The sequence below is a fragment of the Ogataea angusta genome, assembly GCF_019207475.1.
Source record: "Ogataea angusta isolate 61-244 chromosome Unknown 61-244_NODE_7_length_650817_cov_90.064852, whole genome shotgun sequence".
NCBI lineage: Eukaryota > Fungi > Ascomycota > Pichiomycetes > Pichiales > Pichiaceae > Ogataea > Ogataea angusta.
In genome coordinates this window covers 275,931-292,457 of record NW_025065221.1, presented here as the reverse complement: position 1 = coordinate 292,457, position 16,527 = coordinate 275,931, and the positions used below count along the sequence as shown (strand labels likewise).

The 16,527-nt window shown below is 57.5% G+C and overlaps 9 protein-coding genes across 9 annotated transcripts; 4 read left to right on the top strand and 5 right to left on the bottom strand.

Moving 5' to 3' along the window:
* Positions 1–278: 278 nt before the first annotated feature.
* Positions 279–824, top strand: KL928_003598 (uncharacterized protein; the record flags this gene model as incomplete). Its single annotated transcript, XM_043204202.1, has 1 exon — positions 279–824. One exon carries the CDS (start codon positions 279–281, stop codon positions 822–824), a length of 546 nt encoding a protein of 181 aa, XP_043059040.1.
* A 1,266-nt stretch (positions 825–2,090) lies between these two features.
* Positions 2,091–3,573, bottom strand: KL928_003597 (uncharacterized protein; the record flags this gene model as incomplete). The annotated part of the gene is made up of 2 exons (XM_043204201.1): positions 2,091–3,326; positions 3,418–3,573. The coding sequence occupies 2 exons, from the start codon at positions 3,571–3,573 to the stop codon at positions 2,091–2,093; spliced, it is 1,392 nt and encodes a 463-aa protein (XP_043059039.1).
* A 150-nt stretch (positions 3,574–3,723) lies between these two features.
* KL928_003596 (uncharacterized protein) lies at positions 3,724–4,704 on the top strand (the record flags this gene model as incomplete). Its single annotated transcript, XM_043204200.1, has 1 exon — positions 3,724–4,704. One exon carries the CDS (start codon positions 3,724–3,726, stop codon positions 4,702–4,704), a length of 981 nt encoding a protein of 326 aa, XP_043059038.1.
* A 338-nt stretch (positions 4,705–5,042) lies between these two features.
* Positions 5,043–8,375, top strand: KL928_003595 (uncharacterized protein; the record flags this gene model as incomplete). Its single annotated transcript, XM_043204199.1, has 2 exons — positions 5,043–5,383; positions 5,543–8,375. 2 exons carry the CDS (start codon positions 5,043–5,045, stop codon positions 8,373–8,375), a joined length of 3,174 nt encoding a protein of 1,057 aa, XP_043059037.1.
* A 112-nt stretch (positions 8,376–8,487) lies between these two features.
* Positions 8,488–10,557, top strand: KL928_003594 (uncharacterized protein; the record flags this gene model as incomplete). The annotated part of the gene is made up of 1 exon (XM_043204198.1): positions 8,488–10,557. The coding sequence occupies one exon, from the start codon at positions 8,488–8,490 to the stop codon at positions 10,555–10,557; it is 2,070 nt and encodes a 689-aa protein (XP_043059036.1).
* A 20-nt stretch (positions 10,558–10,577) lies between these two features.
* Positions 10,578–12,128, bottom strand: KL928_003593 (uncharacterized protein; the record flags this gene model as incomplete). Its single annotated transcript, XM_043204197.1, has 1 exon — positions 10,578–12,128. The coding sequence occupies one exon, from the start codon at positions 12,126–12,128 to the stop codon at positions 10,578–10,580; it is 1,551 nt and encodes a 516-aa protein (XP_043059035.1).
* Positions 12,129–12,465: 337 nt separating this feature from the next.
* On the bottom strand, positions 12,466–13,704 carry KL928_003592 (uncharacterized protein; the record flags this gene model as incomplete). Its single annotated transcript, XM_043204196.1, has 1 exon — positions 12,466–13,704. The coding sequence occupies one exon, from the start codon at positions 13,702–13,704 to the stop codon at positions 12,466–12,468; it is 1,239 nt and encodes a 412-aa protein (XP_043059034.1).
* A 278-nt stretch (positions 13,705–13,982) lies between these two features.
* On the bottom strand, positions 13,983–15,151 carry KL928_003591 (uncharacterized protein; the record flags this gene model as incomplete). Its single annotated transcript, XM_043204195.1, has 2 exons — positions 13,983–15,079; positions 15,142–15,151. The coding sequence occupies 2 exons, from the start codon at positions 15,149–15,151 to the stop codon at positions 13,983–13,985; spliced, it is 1,107 nt and encodes a 368-aa protein (XP_043059033.1).
* Positions 15,152–15,201: 50 nt separating this feature from the next.
* KL928_003590 (uncharacterized protein) lies at positions 15,202–16,497 on the bottom strand (the record flags this gene model as incomplete). Its single annotated transcript, XM_043204194.1, has 2 exons — positions 15,202–15,697; positions 15,950–16,497. 2 exons carry the CDS (start codon positions 16,495–16,497, stop codon positions 15,202–15,204), a joined length of 1,044 nt encoding a protein of 347 aa, XP_043059032.1.
* Positions 16,498–16,527: the final 30 nt, after the last annotated feature.

Here is a 16,527-nt window from a genome sequence, read left to right as displayed (position 1 = left end):
ATGATAGATGTACTATTAAATAAACTAGGTAAACCCAATATTAACCATTTAAATAGCTTGATTTGGTTCTAATCTTCATCATTGTCGTAATGACTCACATACTCGATCTACTTGCTAGAGACGCCCAATTGACGAAACGGTTGCGACTACGCTGTCTGCAATTTCGCCCCTTACGTAATGCTACATTTTATTGATCTTTTGACATTAATTTGAGTAGATCCGAACAATTTAATTTATTTAATTTATTTATTATCCCGCTAGAACAAAACACCCACTGGATGTCGAAGATCTTCTTCTACAAGTTTCCCGTCACAAGCCAGGTGTTCTACAAATCCAAATTCACCTTTGCTCTGGTCAACCTCAAACCAATTGTTCCCGGACATGTGCTGGTCGTTCCCTTGAGGGTAGTTCCGCGACTTAAAGACCTCTCGCCCGAGGAAAGCGTGGACTATATCATGACTGTGCAGTTGATCCACAGCTTTATTGAGAAAGTGTACAAGGCCGACTCTCTGAATCTGGCCATGCAAGATGGTGTTGCTGCTGGACAGTCCGTGCCCCATGTGCACACCCATATAATTCCACGGTATTTGAACGACGGTTATGGAGACGGGATTTATGAACTGCTGGAGTCGCACGAACAGGATCTCAACAGCTTCTTCCGGACTGCACTGAAGAAAATGCAGGTTGCCAGGGACGAGGACCGCAAACCAAGGTCTATGGAGGTGATGGAGAAGGAAGCCCAGTGGTTGAGAGAGGAGCTGAGTGAGTTTATCAAATCCCGCGAAGCTCTCCACTCTGATAACACTATGAATGCGTCACACTGATACGTACTCAGCTGATGATTCTGGTATGATTTTTCACCGTTTGTCATCTATTCATGCTATTTTGCAGAGGAAATAAATAATGGTGATAGCAATGGCAGGCTGAAATTTGGAGCTGATGAAGGTGGTCTGAATGACGTCATCATAGGATTTCTCAACATGTACTCAATGGACAAATAACAAGACACTTTGACTGTCAAAGTCCGCATACTTTTCAATCGTCACTTTTTGCTGGCGAGATTCAGGATAATCCATCTAGAATCCAATAGAGTGTGAATTTTCATCAGCTTGCTTTGTGCACCTCGAACGTGTGTGATAATCTACACCGCTGCAATCCGTATCCTAATGCGGTCCATCCAGAGCTTTGGTTACGATCGTTCCAACGCATTTTCAGTCTGCTGTCTCGCGCAATGACTATGATAGCATCATGTTTCCAGCTCAGATATGCACTGGAGAGATGCCAGGCGCTATAGATAGTGACTGTTTCCCCTAGCTGGGTTGAGGCAGGCCAACGCAGATAGGTCCATGTCGACACGTCTTTTGAGTCTTGCAATAGATCAATACATTTAATTACATGCATCTTACACTTGTGAGCCAATACGGAAAACTCTGAACGCTCATTTCTTCCCTAAAGGCGTGAAAAGAGGCTTTCCTGGTATTTGTCCAAACTCTTTAGCGGTCTTTTTTGTTCCGTTTGTAAATTGCCCCCATTTTTAAACCTTGGCCATTATTAATCTCAGTGCAAGAACCTGCCTCTACAATGTCCTACTCAATGAGTACGATCCTTAACCCCTTGAAAGCACAAACTGAAATCAAGAATCAAACACAACCACCTTCATCGAGAAGTTCCAGAACGAGTCTCTTGTCCAAGTCACGTGACCAAAATATCTAGTACTGCTCCCATGGAGCGGTGGCAGGCCTGCTTGATTACCTCGGGTACTGTGCAACGGGGACAATTTGCGCATTTTCTGGGATGTCTTTCCAAATGAAAGCGTGAAGAAGCTCTGCCAAACAAACAGCAAGTGACAGTTAAACCCAAGGTGCAAGCCCTACCCAGTTGAGCAAGTGAATATAATAGCTGTTTTTGTCCACCGGTCCTTTTCAACACCACTGAATCGCATATTCGCATAACCAGGCATGCGTACAACCAGATAACAACGTTCTGGACACACCCCTGTATCTCTCAGTGGAATTATTCCTACACCAAAGGCAACTATAAATCGTCTATATAGCTGAACAGATCGAGCAACACTTTGGACAGCACCCCGGTCAACGGCTCAAAACTGACCGTTGCCCGACCGGGGTAAGCACCATCAGTCCCAGGATCGACCGGGCCACCTCTCCTGCCATGATAGAGGTCACGTCGTTGGTGGAGTCGCCCCATGGAGAGACCTCTGTTACGTCAGCGCCGACCACATACAGTCCTGCCAGACCGTCGATAATCTCCAGCAGCTCTCTGGAAGACCATCCGCCTGGCTCTAGAGACCCCGTACCAGGGGCAGACGGCGGGTCCAGAACGTCAATGTCAAAGCTGATGTACACCGGCGAGTTGCCCAGTCTTTGCTTAATTTTGTCTATTATGCCCTGGACACCAATTTTATCCACGTCTCTGGCCATGATCTTGGCGAACTTCGACTCCGAGTAGTCCCGGCCAGGGTCTCCTCTGTTCTCGTACCATCCTCTCAGTCCGGCGTGGATATTGTTGCCGGCAGTCCAGCCTTTTCTGTGGGCCCAGTATAAATACGTGCCGTGGTTCAGCGCAGCATACTCGGTCACGTTTGGGTTCATATAGTACGGATTGACGGTGTCGAGATGGGCGTCGAAATGCAGAACGCTGACTTTGCCGAACTTCTCGTGAGCAGCGCGGATTCCCGAGTAACTGATGGTATGGTCGCCTCCGAGAGTGAGGAACCGGGGGTATTTTCCAGGATTGGATTTCGTGGTCGAGTGGTTCAGAATGGCTCTTTCGGACCGATACAGCTGGTCCAGAGCGATCCTGTTGTCCAGCGGCGTCATCGGGACGTTGCCGCAGTCCACGATTTTGGCCCAGTTGTTCCAGACATTGAATCCTTCCCTGTACGGAGAGTACGCGGGAGCAAACTTTCTTGTGCCCTGTCTGATAGCGTCTGGTCCGAACCGCGAGCCCGGCTTGTACGAGATGCCCGTGTCGAAGGGGGCTCCGAGAACAACAATGTCGAGTTCCAGCTCGGCCAGCTTTTCGGGGTCGAAACAGTGCGTCTCCATTGGAAGATGGCCGTAGGTCAGGTAGCCGGCCTGCGAGATGCCGTTGTATCTGTCGCTTTTGCCGGGATACAGGTCGGACGTGTCGTCCGGGTCTCTGTACTCGACCTGCTGGGACGCAATGTAGGCCAGGTCGTCGGGAAGCTGGATATCGGCGGAGAAAACGAGAGCGTTGTGCTGCTCTACTCTATAGTAGTCCTCGAGAAACTTGATTTTGGTGTCCTCGTATTTTTTGACGAGCGCGGAAGACACGTCTGTAAGTCCCTGGACGGCCACCTGGTCCAGTGGCACGTGTGCCGCGAGCGCATGGGCGCTCAGGAAAAGAGAGAAAAGCATAGTTGAAAAAGGTGCGGACGAGGTTTTTATCGCGGAAAACTGCCGGATTAGGAAGCGATAAGGGACTGCCGCCACGCTTCGCCTGAATTCGGTCGGAAGAGCGAGGTGGCCGCCGGTGGGTCCTGAGACGGCAGCCGTGCTTGTCAGCTAGAAGCCGGGCTCCGGGGCAGCTCATACTGAAATTGGGTTGGGGTGGCTGGCTATTTTACTGCATCAGATAACAAAGTTTTCGAAATCGCTTTTTTCTCAACATGGCGAAAATCATAGTTATAGGGTACGTACCAGCGCAAGGCCCCGCTAACCAGCCAGTTGCGGCGTGGTTGGAATGACCACGGCCTTGGAGCTCGCACAGAGAGGCCACAGCGTCCAGATAGTGGCTCGGCACCTGCCGGGCGACGTCGACGTCGAGTACACCAGTCCTTTTGCAGGCGCCAATTGGTCGAGCTTTGCGCAGGACGAGGACTACGAGATGAAGGAGTGGGACAAGCTTGGTTATTACCGGTTCATCGACCTGGCCGACAACGTTTCTGGTGCAAGTGTGGTGAGACGCACGGAGCGCGTTCTCAACTCCAAACAGCTGCCGTGGTTCAAAGACTTTGTGCAGGGATTCCGGCTTCTTTCCAAAGAGGAGCTGCCAGACGGAGTCGAGTACGGCCACGAGTACACGACGGTGGCAATCACGGTGCCAATCTATTTGCACTATTTATTGCAGAAGTTATTAGGTCTGGGTGTTAAATTGCACAGAGCACATTTACACCACATCGGAGATGCCGCGAGATATTTCACAGACGGCAAAGCTGACGTGACTGTGAACTGCTCTGGGCTTCTCTCCAGCAAGCTTGGAGGCGTGATGGACAAGGACGTGTTCCCGATCAAGGGCCAGGTGATCCACGCGCGCAACAGCTGTCCGTACATGCTTTCCGTCAAGGACATTCCCGGTGCCAGCAAGGACGAGTCGCTGTACATTTTCCCACGGAAAGAAGGCGGCACCATCATTGGCGGCTGTTTCCGCGTGAACGACTGGACGCCGGACGTGGACGAAGGTCTTTTTGAGCGGACCGTGGCCCGTGCACGCCAGTACTGTCCGGAGCTGTTTGCGCACGGCGACCTGGACGTCGTCAAGGTGCACTGCGGCCTGAGACCGGGCAGAAAAGGCGGGCCGCGGATCGAGAAGGAGGTTATTCCTGGCGTCGGCCGCGTGGTCCACAACTACGGCGCCGCAGGTGCTGGATACCAGAATTCGCACGGAATGGCCATGAAGACGGTTATGCTAGTGGAGTCGTTTATGCGCGAGCACAAGCTCTAGTTGGCTGAGATCCCCTTTGTCCAGCTGTAGCAGCCCAGGATGAGCAGCATGACGAGAAATGACACCACGAGACTGGCGGTGTAGTAGATAGCTCGGCGAATTTCGTTCTTGAGTGCGACAATCTCGTTGACAAACGTGCTCAGCGTGCTGTACACGCCGCAGAAACCCGTTCCCAGGGCGGCCAGCACGTCAAGCTGCAGCTGGTCGGTGACCAGCGGCGCGCCCGTGCTCGTTTGTCCGTGTATTAGAAGGTAGATTATTGCGAGGAGAATAGATGCAGTGACGTTGGTGATGAAGGTGCCGATGGGGAACCAGGAGCGAGCGTTGAGTTTTGCGAGATGGTAGCGGGCGAAGCAGCCAAAGGGCGCGAAGACGATGCCGAACGACCACGATTTTTTCCAGAAGTGGTGGTTGTGCAAAGTGCAGCAGAGGACGAGGTTGGCGACCCACACAATAACTCCGAGCGCCATGGTGAGCGGCTCAAAGTTATGCACAGGCTTGATGAACTTTCTGTGGCCGAGTCCCCATGCGTCGCCAAACCTGGTCAGAAAAGCGGCAAGGTCGGAGCCCAGGTGGTAGCCGACCATGGAGACGCCCATCTGTGTGAATGCAACGGAGAAAAACTCCATGACTCCGTAGCCGTGGTTCGGCAGCTTGCTGTCTATGTTGAGAATATCCAGTGTTTTGGCGAGCATCTCCATGGCCAGGGCCGAGAAGCTTGAGAAACTGCCGACAAAGCCGGTGGTGAGGGCGGTATAGAGCACGAGCGATTTTTTGGTTTGTGTCTTCTCGTCCGGCAGCAGCGTCTGCCAGCCCTGGTCGTACTGGTTGATTAGAGCGATGAACAGGCAGGCGGTGAAGTTCGACCAGATGCACGAGCCGGACAACTTGTAGTTCGGGTTGATGTACGAGTTCGAGTAGAAGGTGAGCCTGGTGAGTCCTTCTCGGGCCATGAAGCCGAGAATCGACCAGAAGGCCAGCTGGAGGTGGACATTAAGCCAAGACATGGAAATGTCTTTTTTTTACAGATAATAATAAAGTTGCACAGCCATGCAGTTATAGCAGTTTTCAGTCTATGCACCGGCACAGTGGCCGCCGTCAATTCTAAGGTCAGAGCCCGTCATGAACCGCGAGCCGTCGCCGAGCAGGAACACGGCGGCCGTCTTGAAGTCTTCGGGCGCGCCCAGCCGGTTGAGCATGGCGCCGCGCATCCAGGTCTCGTACAGCTCGGGTTCCACGTCCAGCAGCTCCTGGGTCATGGCAGTTATGATATAACCGGGAGAGATGGTGTTGATGCGGATGCCGTACTGGCCCCACTCCTGGCACAGCGACCGCGCGAGCTGCAGCACGGCGGCCTTGGACGTGTTGTACGCCGTGTTTTCGAGCCCGCGGTTCGCGATAATGCCGGACATCGAGCCAATCAGCACAATCGAGCCCGGCGTCCGTTCTGCCACCAGGATCTTGGCCGTGTGCTTGGCCATGATGAACGAGCCCACAAAGTTGATGTCGACGATCTTGCGGTACAGCTCGACGGGGTACTCGATGGCCGGCAGCTTCTGGTTGATGCCGGCGCAGTTCACCAGGCCGTGGATCGGTCTGCCTGCCTGGGCGGCCTCCTGAGCAAGCCGGGGCAGCAGCAGCTCGACGGCAGGCTCACTGGTGACGTCGAGCGTGTTGAACGAGAGGGACCCGCCGCTTTCCTTGGCGAGCGCCTGCGCGGCGGCCCACTCTTCGGTGAGGGGCTCTGGCAGCAGGTCCAGAGCCACTGCGCTGCCGCCTGCCTCGAGAATGGCCGTGATAAGGCTCAGGCCGAGGCCACGGGCGCCGCCGGTGACGAGGTAGGTCCTGTTTCTCAGGTCCAGGCCCGCCTTAACGGAGGACGGCGAGGCGGGAGCAGGGTCAGTGATGGTGGCGAGAGGGTTGTAAGACTTATATGTCATGGTGCACCAAGAGAGCAAACTAATGCTGTATTTATAGCACTGTTTCACATTTGCGGTAATCGATGCGGGGGCCGCATTGTGGGGCCGCGTAATTTTTCCAGTTCGAACAATAGGTGTAAATCTAATGCATGCACCCCGCATTACACCCGGCCTTGGTATATATGGACGGCTGGGAGCCCTGTGTCACCAAGAATGTATCTGGGATTGAAAGGCCGCAACTTGCAATGGGGAGTCACCATCGCCTCTGGCGCGGGTTTCCTGCTCTTTGGGTTTGACCAGGGCGTGATGTCGGGCCTTTTGACGGGTGCCGCGTTCACGCACCAGTTCCCGTCGATCGACACGACGGACACAGGCCACGGCAGCTCGTCGCTCCAGGGCACCGTGGTGGCCATCTACGAGATTGGATGTTTCTTTGGCGCGCTGTTCAGCTTTGCGCTTGGCGAGCAGCTCGGCAGACGCTGGAGCATCATGGTAGGGTGCATAATTCTGTCAATCGGAGCAGCAATCCAGACCTCTGCGTACGGCGTGCCGCAGCTGATTGTGGGGCGGATAGTCGCCGGCCTGGGAAACGGCATGAACACGGCTACGATCCCCGTGTGGCACTCGGAAATCTGCAAAGCCCACAACAGGGGCCGCGAGCTGTCCATAGAGCTGGCAATCAATATTTTTGGAGTTATGACGTCATACTGGGTCGACTACGGCATGAGTTATGTTGACAGCGAGGCCCAGTTCCGGTTCCCAATTTCGCTGCAGATTCTGTTTGCGCTGTTCACGCTGGCCGGCGTGATGTTCCTGCCCGAGTCGCCGCGGTGGCTGATCGCCCACGATCGCCACGCAGAGGCCAAGCAGGTTATCCATCTGACGATGTCCAACGCCGAACAAATAACCGACGACGACCCGAGCGTGGCGCGCGAGATCGAGCAGATCAACGAGGCCCTCGCCGAGGAACGCGAGTCCGCAAGTGTGGGCTTTGCCGCTGTCTTCTCCAACGGACGGCAACGCTTTTTCTGGCGTACCTTTTTGGGCATGTTTTCGCAGTTCATGCAGCAACTCTCGGGAATCAACCTGATTACGTACTACGCCACGAGCATCTTCGAGGAGTCCGTCGGCATGGACCACAACCTGGCGCTGCTGATGTCTGGGTTCAACGGAATCGCGTACTTTGTCTCGTCGCTGCTCCCGATTTGGTTGCTCGACAGAGTCGGTCGCCGCAAGCTCATGATGTTTGCCGTGATCGGACAGGGCTCGTGCATGGCGATCCTGGCCGGCACGGTCTCGAACGGCAACACGGCGTGCGGAATAGTGGCCACCGTGATGCTGTTTATGTTCAATTTCTTTTTCTCCGTCGGTCTGCTTGCCATTCCGTGGCTGCTCCCAGCCGAGTACGCGCCTCTGGCGATCCGTACGAAGGCTGCGGCGCTGGGCTCTGCCAGCAACTGGATTTTCACGTTTCTGGTCGTTGAAATCACGCCGTCGAGCGTTGCCAACATAGGCTACAAAACGTACATCTACTTCTGCGTGTTCAATTTCTGCTTCTTGCCGATGATTTATTTCTTCTACCCAGAAACGAAAAACCTCCCGCTCGAAAAAATCGACCGCATGTTTGTGGGGGAGAAGGTGCACCTGTTCTGGAACGATGCGCTCGAAGACGACTATGCGCTTGTTGCCGACAAGACCGCCAATAAAGCGGAGGTCGAGATGGTGGAGTCAGGTGTGTACGTTTCAGCTTAGCAATATCTGCCGCAGTTTTGTTTAGCTCCCCGCGTAGCCTTCCGTATTGGGTAATTTTGAGCGCAGCCAGGACCCCAGATAAATAGCACCGATCTGGCCTGCTGGAACGCGAATGACGACCGACAACTCTCAGACCCACCAGCTTGTGCTCAGCAGTTTCCGCTGCCTCATCGCAGACCTCGTCCAGCACTACGGGGGCGGCCATCCCGGCGGAGCCATGGGCATGGCCGCCATGGGCGTGGCTTTGTGGAAATACGCCATGAACTACTCTCCCAGCAACCCGGATTTCTTCAACAGAGACCGTTTCGTGCTCTCCAACGGCCACACATGCCTGTTCCAGTACGTGTTTCTGCACCTGTCGGGCTACAAGCACATGACCATGGAACAGCTGAAAACGTACCACTCGGACCGTCCAGACTCGTTCTGTCCGGGCCACCCGGAGATTGAGCACCCCGGCATTGAAGTGACGACGGGCCCGCTCGGCCAGGGCATTGCCAACGCGGTCGGCCTCTCCATTGCGTCCAAAAATCTTGCCGCCACGTACAACAGGCCAGGCTACGACGTGGTGGACAACTCGATTTTCTGCATTGTCGGCGACGCGTGTCTGCAGGAAGGCGTCGGGCTCGAGGCCATCTCGCTCGCCGGCCATCTTGGTCTCGGCAACCTGATTGTGCTCTACGACAACAACCAGGTCACGTGCGACGGCAGCGCCGACGTGGCCAACACGGAGGACGTGGCGGCGAAATTTCGGGCGTGCGAGTGGGCCGTGCTCGACGTGGTCAACGGCTCGGAGGACGTCGAGGCTATTGTGGGCGCCATCGACCGCGCCAAGCGGATCTCCGACCGCCCCGTGCTCATCAACGTCCACACCGTGATCGGCTACGGAGCGCTCAACCAGGGCCAGGCGTCCGCTCATGGAGCAGCGCTCGGCGAGGACAACGTGAGACAGCTCAAGGTGAAGAACGGCCTGGACCCCGACCTGCGCTTCCACGTGCCGCAGGAGGTGTACGAGTTCTTCAGCGACTGCGTTCCGCGCGGCCAGCACAGCGAGCGGGCGTGGCAGGAAAAGGTGGCCAAGTATACGGAGCAGTACCCTGAGCTGGCGGCCGAGTTTGCGCGCCGCGTGGCGGGCAAGCTACCTTCCGACTGGAAAAAACACATTCCAACAGAGTTCCCTTCAGGCCCGACACCAACCAGAAAGAGCAGCGGTCTCGTTTTCGCGCCGCTCGCCAAGGCGATCGACACGATCATCGCCGGCACGGCCGACCTCACACCGTCTGTGCACGTGAGCTGGCCTGGTGCACGGGACTTCCAGAAGCCTCAGCTGCAGACCAGTTGCGGTCTGGGCGGCGATTATTCGGGCCGCTACATCCATTACGGGATCCGCGAACACGCGATGGCGGCCATAGCCAACGGCCTCGCCGCCTACAACAGAGGCACGTTTGTCCCGGTGACATCCACTTTCTTCATGTTCTACCTGTATGCTGCTCCCGCCGTGCGGATGGGCGCTCTGCAGGAGTTGCAGACGATCCACGTCGCCACACACGACTCTATCGGAACGGGCGAGGACGGGCCAACTCACCAGCCGATAGCGCTGCCGGCGTTTTACCGCGCGCTGCCTAACACGCTGTATTTGCGGCCGGCAGACTCTGAGGAGACCGCCGGCGCGTGGGAAGCTGCCATGGACTTCAAGCACGGCCCGAGCCTCATTTCGCTGTCTCGTCAGGCACTGCCACAGCTGGGCGTCACTTCCCGGGATAAGGTCGCCCTGGGGGCCTACGTGGTGAAGCCGGAGACAAAACCGCAGCTGCAGCTGCTGGCTACGGGTTCTGACCTGCAGTTGGCACTGAAAGCGGCCGAAAAATTGGCCGGACGCGGTATCCGGACCAGAGTGGTTAGCTTCCCGTGCACACAGCTGTTTGAGCGGCAGAGCACCGAGTACAAGCAGAGCGTGCTGCTGCGCGGCGAGATTCCGTCCGTGGTGGTGGAAAGCTACGCCGTGAACGGGTGGGAGAGGTACGCGACGGCGGGCTACAGCATGCACACGTTTGGCAAGTCGCTGCCGGGACAGGCCGCGTACGAGTACTTTGGGTTCTCGCCGGACCGTGTGGCAGACCGGGTGGAGAATTATTTCCGTTCGGCAACTCCAGAAAAATTATGGTATTTCGAGGATCTAAACTAAATAGCTGCAACTAAGTGGTGCTAATAACTCCAGTGTTCCTGTAGGTCGCGGATGCGCCAGCTGGTGGACCAGCCGGTGGTGTTTTCGATGTCGCGCAGCAGCTGAACGATGATGTGCTGCTCCTCCTTGCTGCTCATGAGCTTGCCCGCGACCCAGAGCGGTTGCAGCGCGTTGTTGAGACAGCCGTGGTCCGAGTTGGACAGACTGATGCCGACGACGCACTTGGCGTGCCAGATGAGGCTCTTGCGCATGACGGGGTCGACGGCGAGCGTGGGCAGCGGGCGCACGACGCGCGTCTTGTACTTCATGAGCAGGATCATGGCTGTGTGGAACATCTGCGTGCCCGAGATGGCCGGGGCCACGCAGAACAGGATGCTCGGGAACGGCGTGCCGTCTTTGAACACGCTCACGACAGGGTGCATCTCGGCGGGGCGGTCCTGCCACCAGCGGTCAAGCTCCGTGTACAGCTCGACCCACTCGGACTCGAACTCGTCCTGCTTGAGGTTGCCCGAATAAACGAGCCGACAAACGCGGGCAAGCAGGAAAACCATGTAGTTGGCGTACATGTCGCGCGACTCGTTGACGTCGAACTTGGCGTCCATAAACAGCGCGCGCGCGTGCTGCACCGTGCAGTTGCGCGGCAGCCAGTTCTCGCACGGGATCAGCGTCGCCGTCTTGTGCGAGATCGCGTGCATCACGTCCATGCGGATAAAGCACCAGAACACCGCCTGCCGCAAGCCGCCCGAAAACCCGTGCAAATCGGCCACTCTGAACAGCGCCGCGCAGCCCTTCAGGTGCTTGGTCCACGTCTCGCTCGGGTCCGACGACATCATCTCGAAACAGCACAGGATCACGCACGACGCCATCACGCTGGTGTCGGGCACTTTTTTCACCTTGGGAATCAAGTACGTGAGCGACCGCTCGTACAGCCGGTACGTGGTCTCCGAGACGGGCCTGTCGTGCTGGAGCTTGTCGCGCTGGCGGCTGGAGATCGTCAAGATCGCGCACATGAGCGGGTCCTCCTTGGCCGTTTTCGACAGCAGCGCGGTGAAACAGCTCCTGTGGTCGAACATGTCGAGCCAGGGGCCGATATCGTTGACGTAGCGCGTCAGCAGCAGCAGGTTTTCTTCGGGCGACAGGATATCGTGGTCGCCTGTGCCGTGGCCGAACTCCAGTCCGTCGTGGAACGCGTTGATTCCCTTTGTGAGGTTGAGCAGCTGGTCGTCGAGAGACAGGTCGTTTTCGAAGATGTTGCCCGACAAATTCGCCGGCGTGGACGGGCTGGTGGTCATGGCGTTGAGAAACATGTAGTCGCGCAACGTCTCGCGCAGGTTGGCGTAGTCGGGGCTCACGCTCGCCACCTCGTTGCGCTCAAACGCCCAAGGTCTGTCCCGCACGCTCTCGTCCGATGACGGCGTGATGGGCACCGCAACCGGCTTGACCTCGTTCAGCAGCGACTTGAGGTCGCAGAAGCTGCTGCTGGCGGCCGGCTTTGCGACCGGCTTGGTCTCGATCGGCTGCAGGTCCGGCGTGGCGGGCACTTTTGTGGGCCGCTCGTCGCCAGGGACCATCAGATGGAAAGTGCTTGCGCGCGACGGCCACACGCACTCGAACCGGCGACGCGTGCAGAACCCGCACACGGGCTTGGCCTCGTCGCATTTTTTGTGTTTGCGGCGGCACGTGAGACAGCCCGTCTTGACGCGGCGCCGGGGCTCTTGCGGGAGAAGAGGGTCTTTGGGGAACATGGCGAAACAAAAGCTGAAAGAATAAATCTGTAGGCCGGATTTTTTCATGCACGGGGCAAGCCGCCGACCCCGCAAAAAAATAACCAAAAAAAACCCGCACACCAGGTACGGGAACCGGTGGAGCTACTGCGCTGCCAAGAGGCCATCGATAAAACTGCCATTGCTACACAGGAACAGGGTCCATTTTCGGGAAGATGCGCGCGGCCTGGAAGAAGATGCGCGCGGCAGCCGCAGAGGCCATGAGGCTCTTGCACACGGGCCGTTTTTTCGGGTCGCCTCCAGACTGCACACGGTCGTCCTCGCTGGGCTGGAACGTCTTGTGGCCGCCGAACTCCGTGCGGTACCGCTCGTACGTGCGGTCGTCGAGCCGGTAGATGTCGAACGAGCAGAAATACAGGCCGTCGCTCGGGTCGTACATGTATTTTCTGAAGTAGGACAGATGACGCAGGATCTCGTTCTCGCAGCAGCGGCGCGTGCTTTCCGGGGCGTCCTTGCCGAAGGTCAGCAGGTAGTCGACGAGGCCCTCGACGAGCAGCTGGATGAAGTAGGAAGGCCCGTGCCAGAACCGTTTGTTCCAGTCGTCGTAATCTCTGTCGAACAGCGTGCGGCCGCGGTCGGTGGCTGCCTCGGCGAGTTTCCGGGCCTTGTCGGCCCATTGCGGGTCTCTGTCGTACTGGTACAGCATGCAGATCGCCGAGAGCGTGTTGCCCGTGTTGTAGGACCACTTTGTTTTGTCGATCACGTCCGAGTCGTACGCCACGCCGTCCATCACGACGTTGTCGGACTTGTCCCAGAGGATCTGCTCGATGAAGTTGACGCACAGCCGGGCAAAGTTGTACAGCCGCTTCTGCTCGTCGGGCGACGAGTACTTGACCATGCGCATGGCGCCCGTGGCAGCCACGCAGTTCGAGATGGTGGCCATGTACTTGCGCGAGATGTGCCACTTGAGCCCCGGGACATGGAACTTCTGGTGCTCGACCACGCCGGTCATCAGGAACCGCACTAGCTCGCGCGACAGGTCCAGATACTCCTGGCTGCCCGTGGCCTCGTACAGAGCAACCATGCCGCGCAGCAGGTGGGCGCAGTCGTCGTAGTTGATGTCGTCGTCGCCCGAGTTCTGTGCGCCGTGGTACATCACCGAGTACGCGCCGTACTTGGGGTTGCGGTAGCACGTCAGCGCAGACACCGTGGGCGCGACGATCGGCAGCGTGAGGTCCTTGTACGCGGCGCAGCACTCCGCCACGGCGTGCAGCACGACGCCCATGGTCCAGCACGAGAACCGGCCCTCGCGCGACTCCTTGCACGGCACGCGGGTCGAGAAGTTGCCGATGCTCGGGTTCCAGTACGTTTGCCAGAACGTCTTGACGATGTTGTAGCCTTCGAGATTGTTGTCAAACGACATAGCAATAAAAAAATACTAATTAATTCTCCTGCGTCTCGGCATTTGTTATAGCCGGCCAAGCATTTTTCATTGTATTTTTTTTATTTTTCACACTCCCGATGCCCGACACAGACAATCAGACGGACCTCAAGAGTCCTCTGGACGTCTCTGAGACGCCCGTTCACGCCCCGCAGCCCGCCAGCGACATACCCAACACGTTCACCGGCCGCGGGCTCGCGTCCGTGGTCGGCTGCGTGCTATTCTCGTTCAACACCTGGGGAGCCAACTCGGCCTACTCGCTATACTACCAGGAGTACCTCAACTCCGACGTGTTTCCCGGCACAACCAAGTACGAGTACGGCATCGTGGGCGGGCTCACGTTCGGCGCCGGCCTCTCGTTTGGCCCGCTCATCAACTACCTCGTGGGCACGCTCGGGCTCAAGCCCACCATCTCGATCGGGATCGCGTTCCAGCTCGCGTCGATGCTGCTGGCGTCCTTCTGCACCAAGTACTGGCAGCTGGTGCTCACCCAGGGCGTGTGGCAGGGCGTTGCGCTTGCGCTGATTGCGATTCCCAGCATTGTCGTGATCCCGCAGTGGTTCTCGAGTGGCAAGGGTGGCAAGCGTAATCTCGCGCTGGGCTTTTCTGCGGCGGGCTCCGGGCTCGGTGGCATTTTGTACAACATCGGCATGGAGCCCCTGCTCACACGGTACGGCTACCAGTGGTCGATGCGCACACAGGCCATTATCTGCGCTTTTCTCAACGTCATCGCCGTTGTGCTGATCCAGTCCCGCAACAAGCACGTCCGGCCCATCTACAAAGTGTACGACAGGGTGGTGTGGGCGAACTTCGGCGTCTGGTGTCTCCTGGCGTGGATCATGTTCACGCTGTTTGGCTACGTCACGCTCATGTACAATCTCGCCGACTTCACGCGGTCGCTCGGCTACAACGCCAGCAAGGCGTCTCTCGTGGCCACCATGACGTCCGTCGGCATCATCTACGGCAGGCCCACGATGGGCCAGCTGTGCGACTTCCTCGGCCCGGTCAACATGACCATCTGCGCGAGCTGGATCGTGGCTCTGTTTGCGCTCGCCATGTGGATCCCGTGCCGCAACTTCCCGACAGCGCTGATTTTCGCGCTGTTCGAGGGCTCCCTCATGGGCACCATCTGGATCACGCAGCCGTCGATGGCCGCGCACATCATCGGGCTGCGCAAGATGGGCATTGCCCTGTCGCTGTCGTGGGTGGCTACCGGCGTGTTTGGGTTTCTGAGCCCGATCCTGGGCATTGCGCTGAAAAAAGACGGCCCGCAGCGGCCAGAACAGTACCAGAACGCGGCCATTTTTGTCGGCGTGTGCTACTTCGCCGCAGGCGTCATGCTCGTCGTCCTGCGCGGCTGGCTCATCGCTAGACAGGAGATCACGCCGGGGAAAACCGACGAGCAGCTCTGGCACGCACGCGTGCCCATCAGAAGCGCCGCGCGCTGCACCTTCTCCTGCAAGTTCCACAAATTGTAATCTATTCGGCTATATATCGTAGCCCTGCTGCACAGCCATCTGCTGGTGGTGCACGATGTCGGTGCTCTCCCACGGATACGCGATCCAGCAGTCCGGGAACTGCTCCCCGACCACGTAGTTGCTGCGCATCAGCTCGGCCGGCAGCTGCGCTCTCTTTGGCTTGTCCTTGTTGTGCAGCACAAACACAAAGAACTGCGTATTGGGGTCCGCCAGACCTTTCTCGCGAGCCTGCTGCGCGGCGTCCTTCTGCAGCTCCTGCAGCGCGTAGTGCAGTGTGGTGCGTGTGTCGTCCACCTCGTCGACAATCAGGATCTTCTTGTTGCACAGGTCGACGCCGCTCTCCTTGTAGTTGATCCACTGGATCCGCTTGACCTCGGCGCCCGCCTGCTCCTCCTGCGTCGACACCGTGTTCAGGTCCTCGTACAGCGACAGCACAATGGCGAAAATCCGCAGATTCGGCCGGTTCTGCTGCTTGAGAAACGTGCGCAGAATCCGCGCTGGGATGAACCCGCCGCCGCCGATCGCTATCATCAGGTCCACGTCCAGCGGCTTCAGCGTCTCGGCCGCCCGCTGGCACAGCTGGTGCACGTTGTTGTACGAGATGTACCTCTTATCCATGCCGGAGAGCAGCAATGGCCCGGGACTATATATAATAATTGATTTATTTTTTCCATTTCCAAATAAATCACCGGACTGGTTCCGGTGATAAGATAAGACCAATAAATACGATAAATAAATACGCCGTCTACAGCTTGAACATCCGCACAGGGTACTCGTCCGTGTACATGCCGTGCTCGGGCTCCTCGAGAAGCTCCATGCTCAGCTTCTTGTTCAGGTTCGGCGCCACCACCGGCTCCCCGCGCGGCCCCAGCAGCTCGCCGTGCAGAATCGCGCTGTCGGCCGCACGCAGCACCTGCGGCAGGTCCACCTGGCCGCTGGACGCGAGCGCCAGCTGTTTCGCGCCCTCCTCGCCCTTTGGCAGCCGGCTCCGTTTGGCGTTGCCGATCTGCAACAGCGCGCCGATTTGCGGCTGCGTGAACACAGACGCCCGCGGATACGCCCTGCGCTTGTCTCTTTTGAAGTAGTCGTTCTGGACGATGTCTGCGGCCGGAACGGTGCGCGGGTCCTTGTAGACCTGTTTGCTTGACGACGGCGACGGGACACGGTAGTACGGGACATACGGGTTTCCGGACGACCGGTTAGGCACCAGCACCAGCATCGACCGGATCAGCTCCCAGATGCCCTTGGACCCGGTGGTGTATTTCTTCCAGACAGGAACAGGACCTCCAACACTCATGGGGAGAAATATATTTTGGACGCTCGCTTC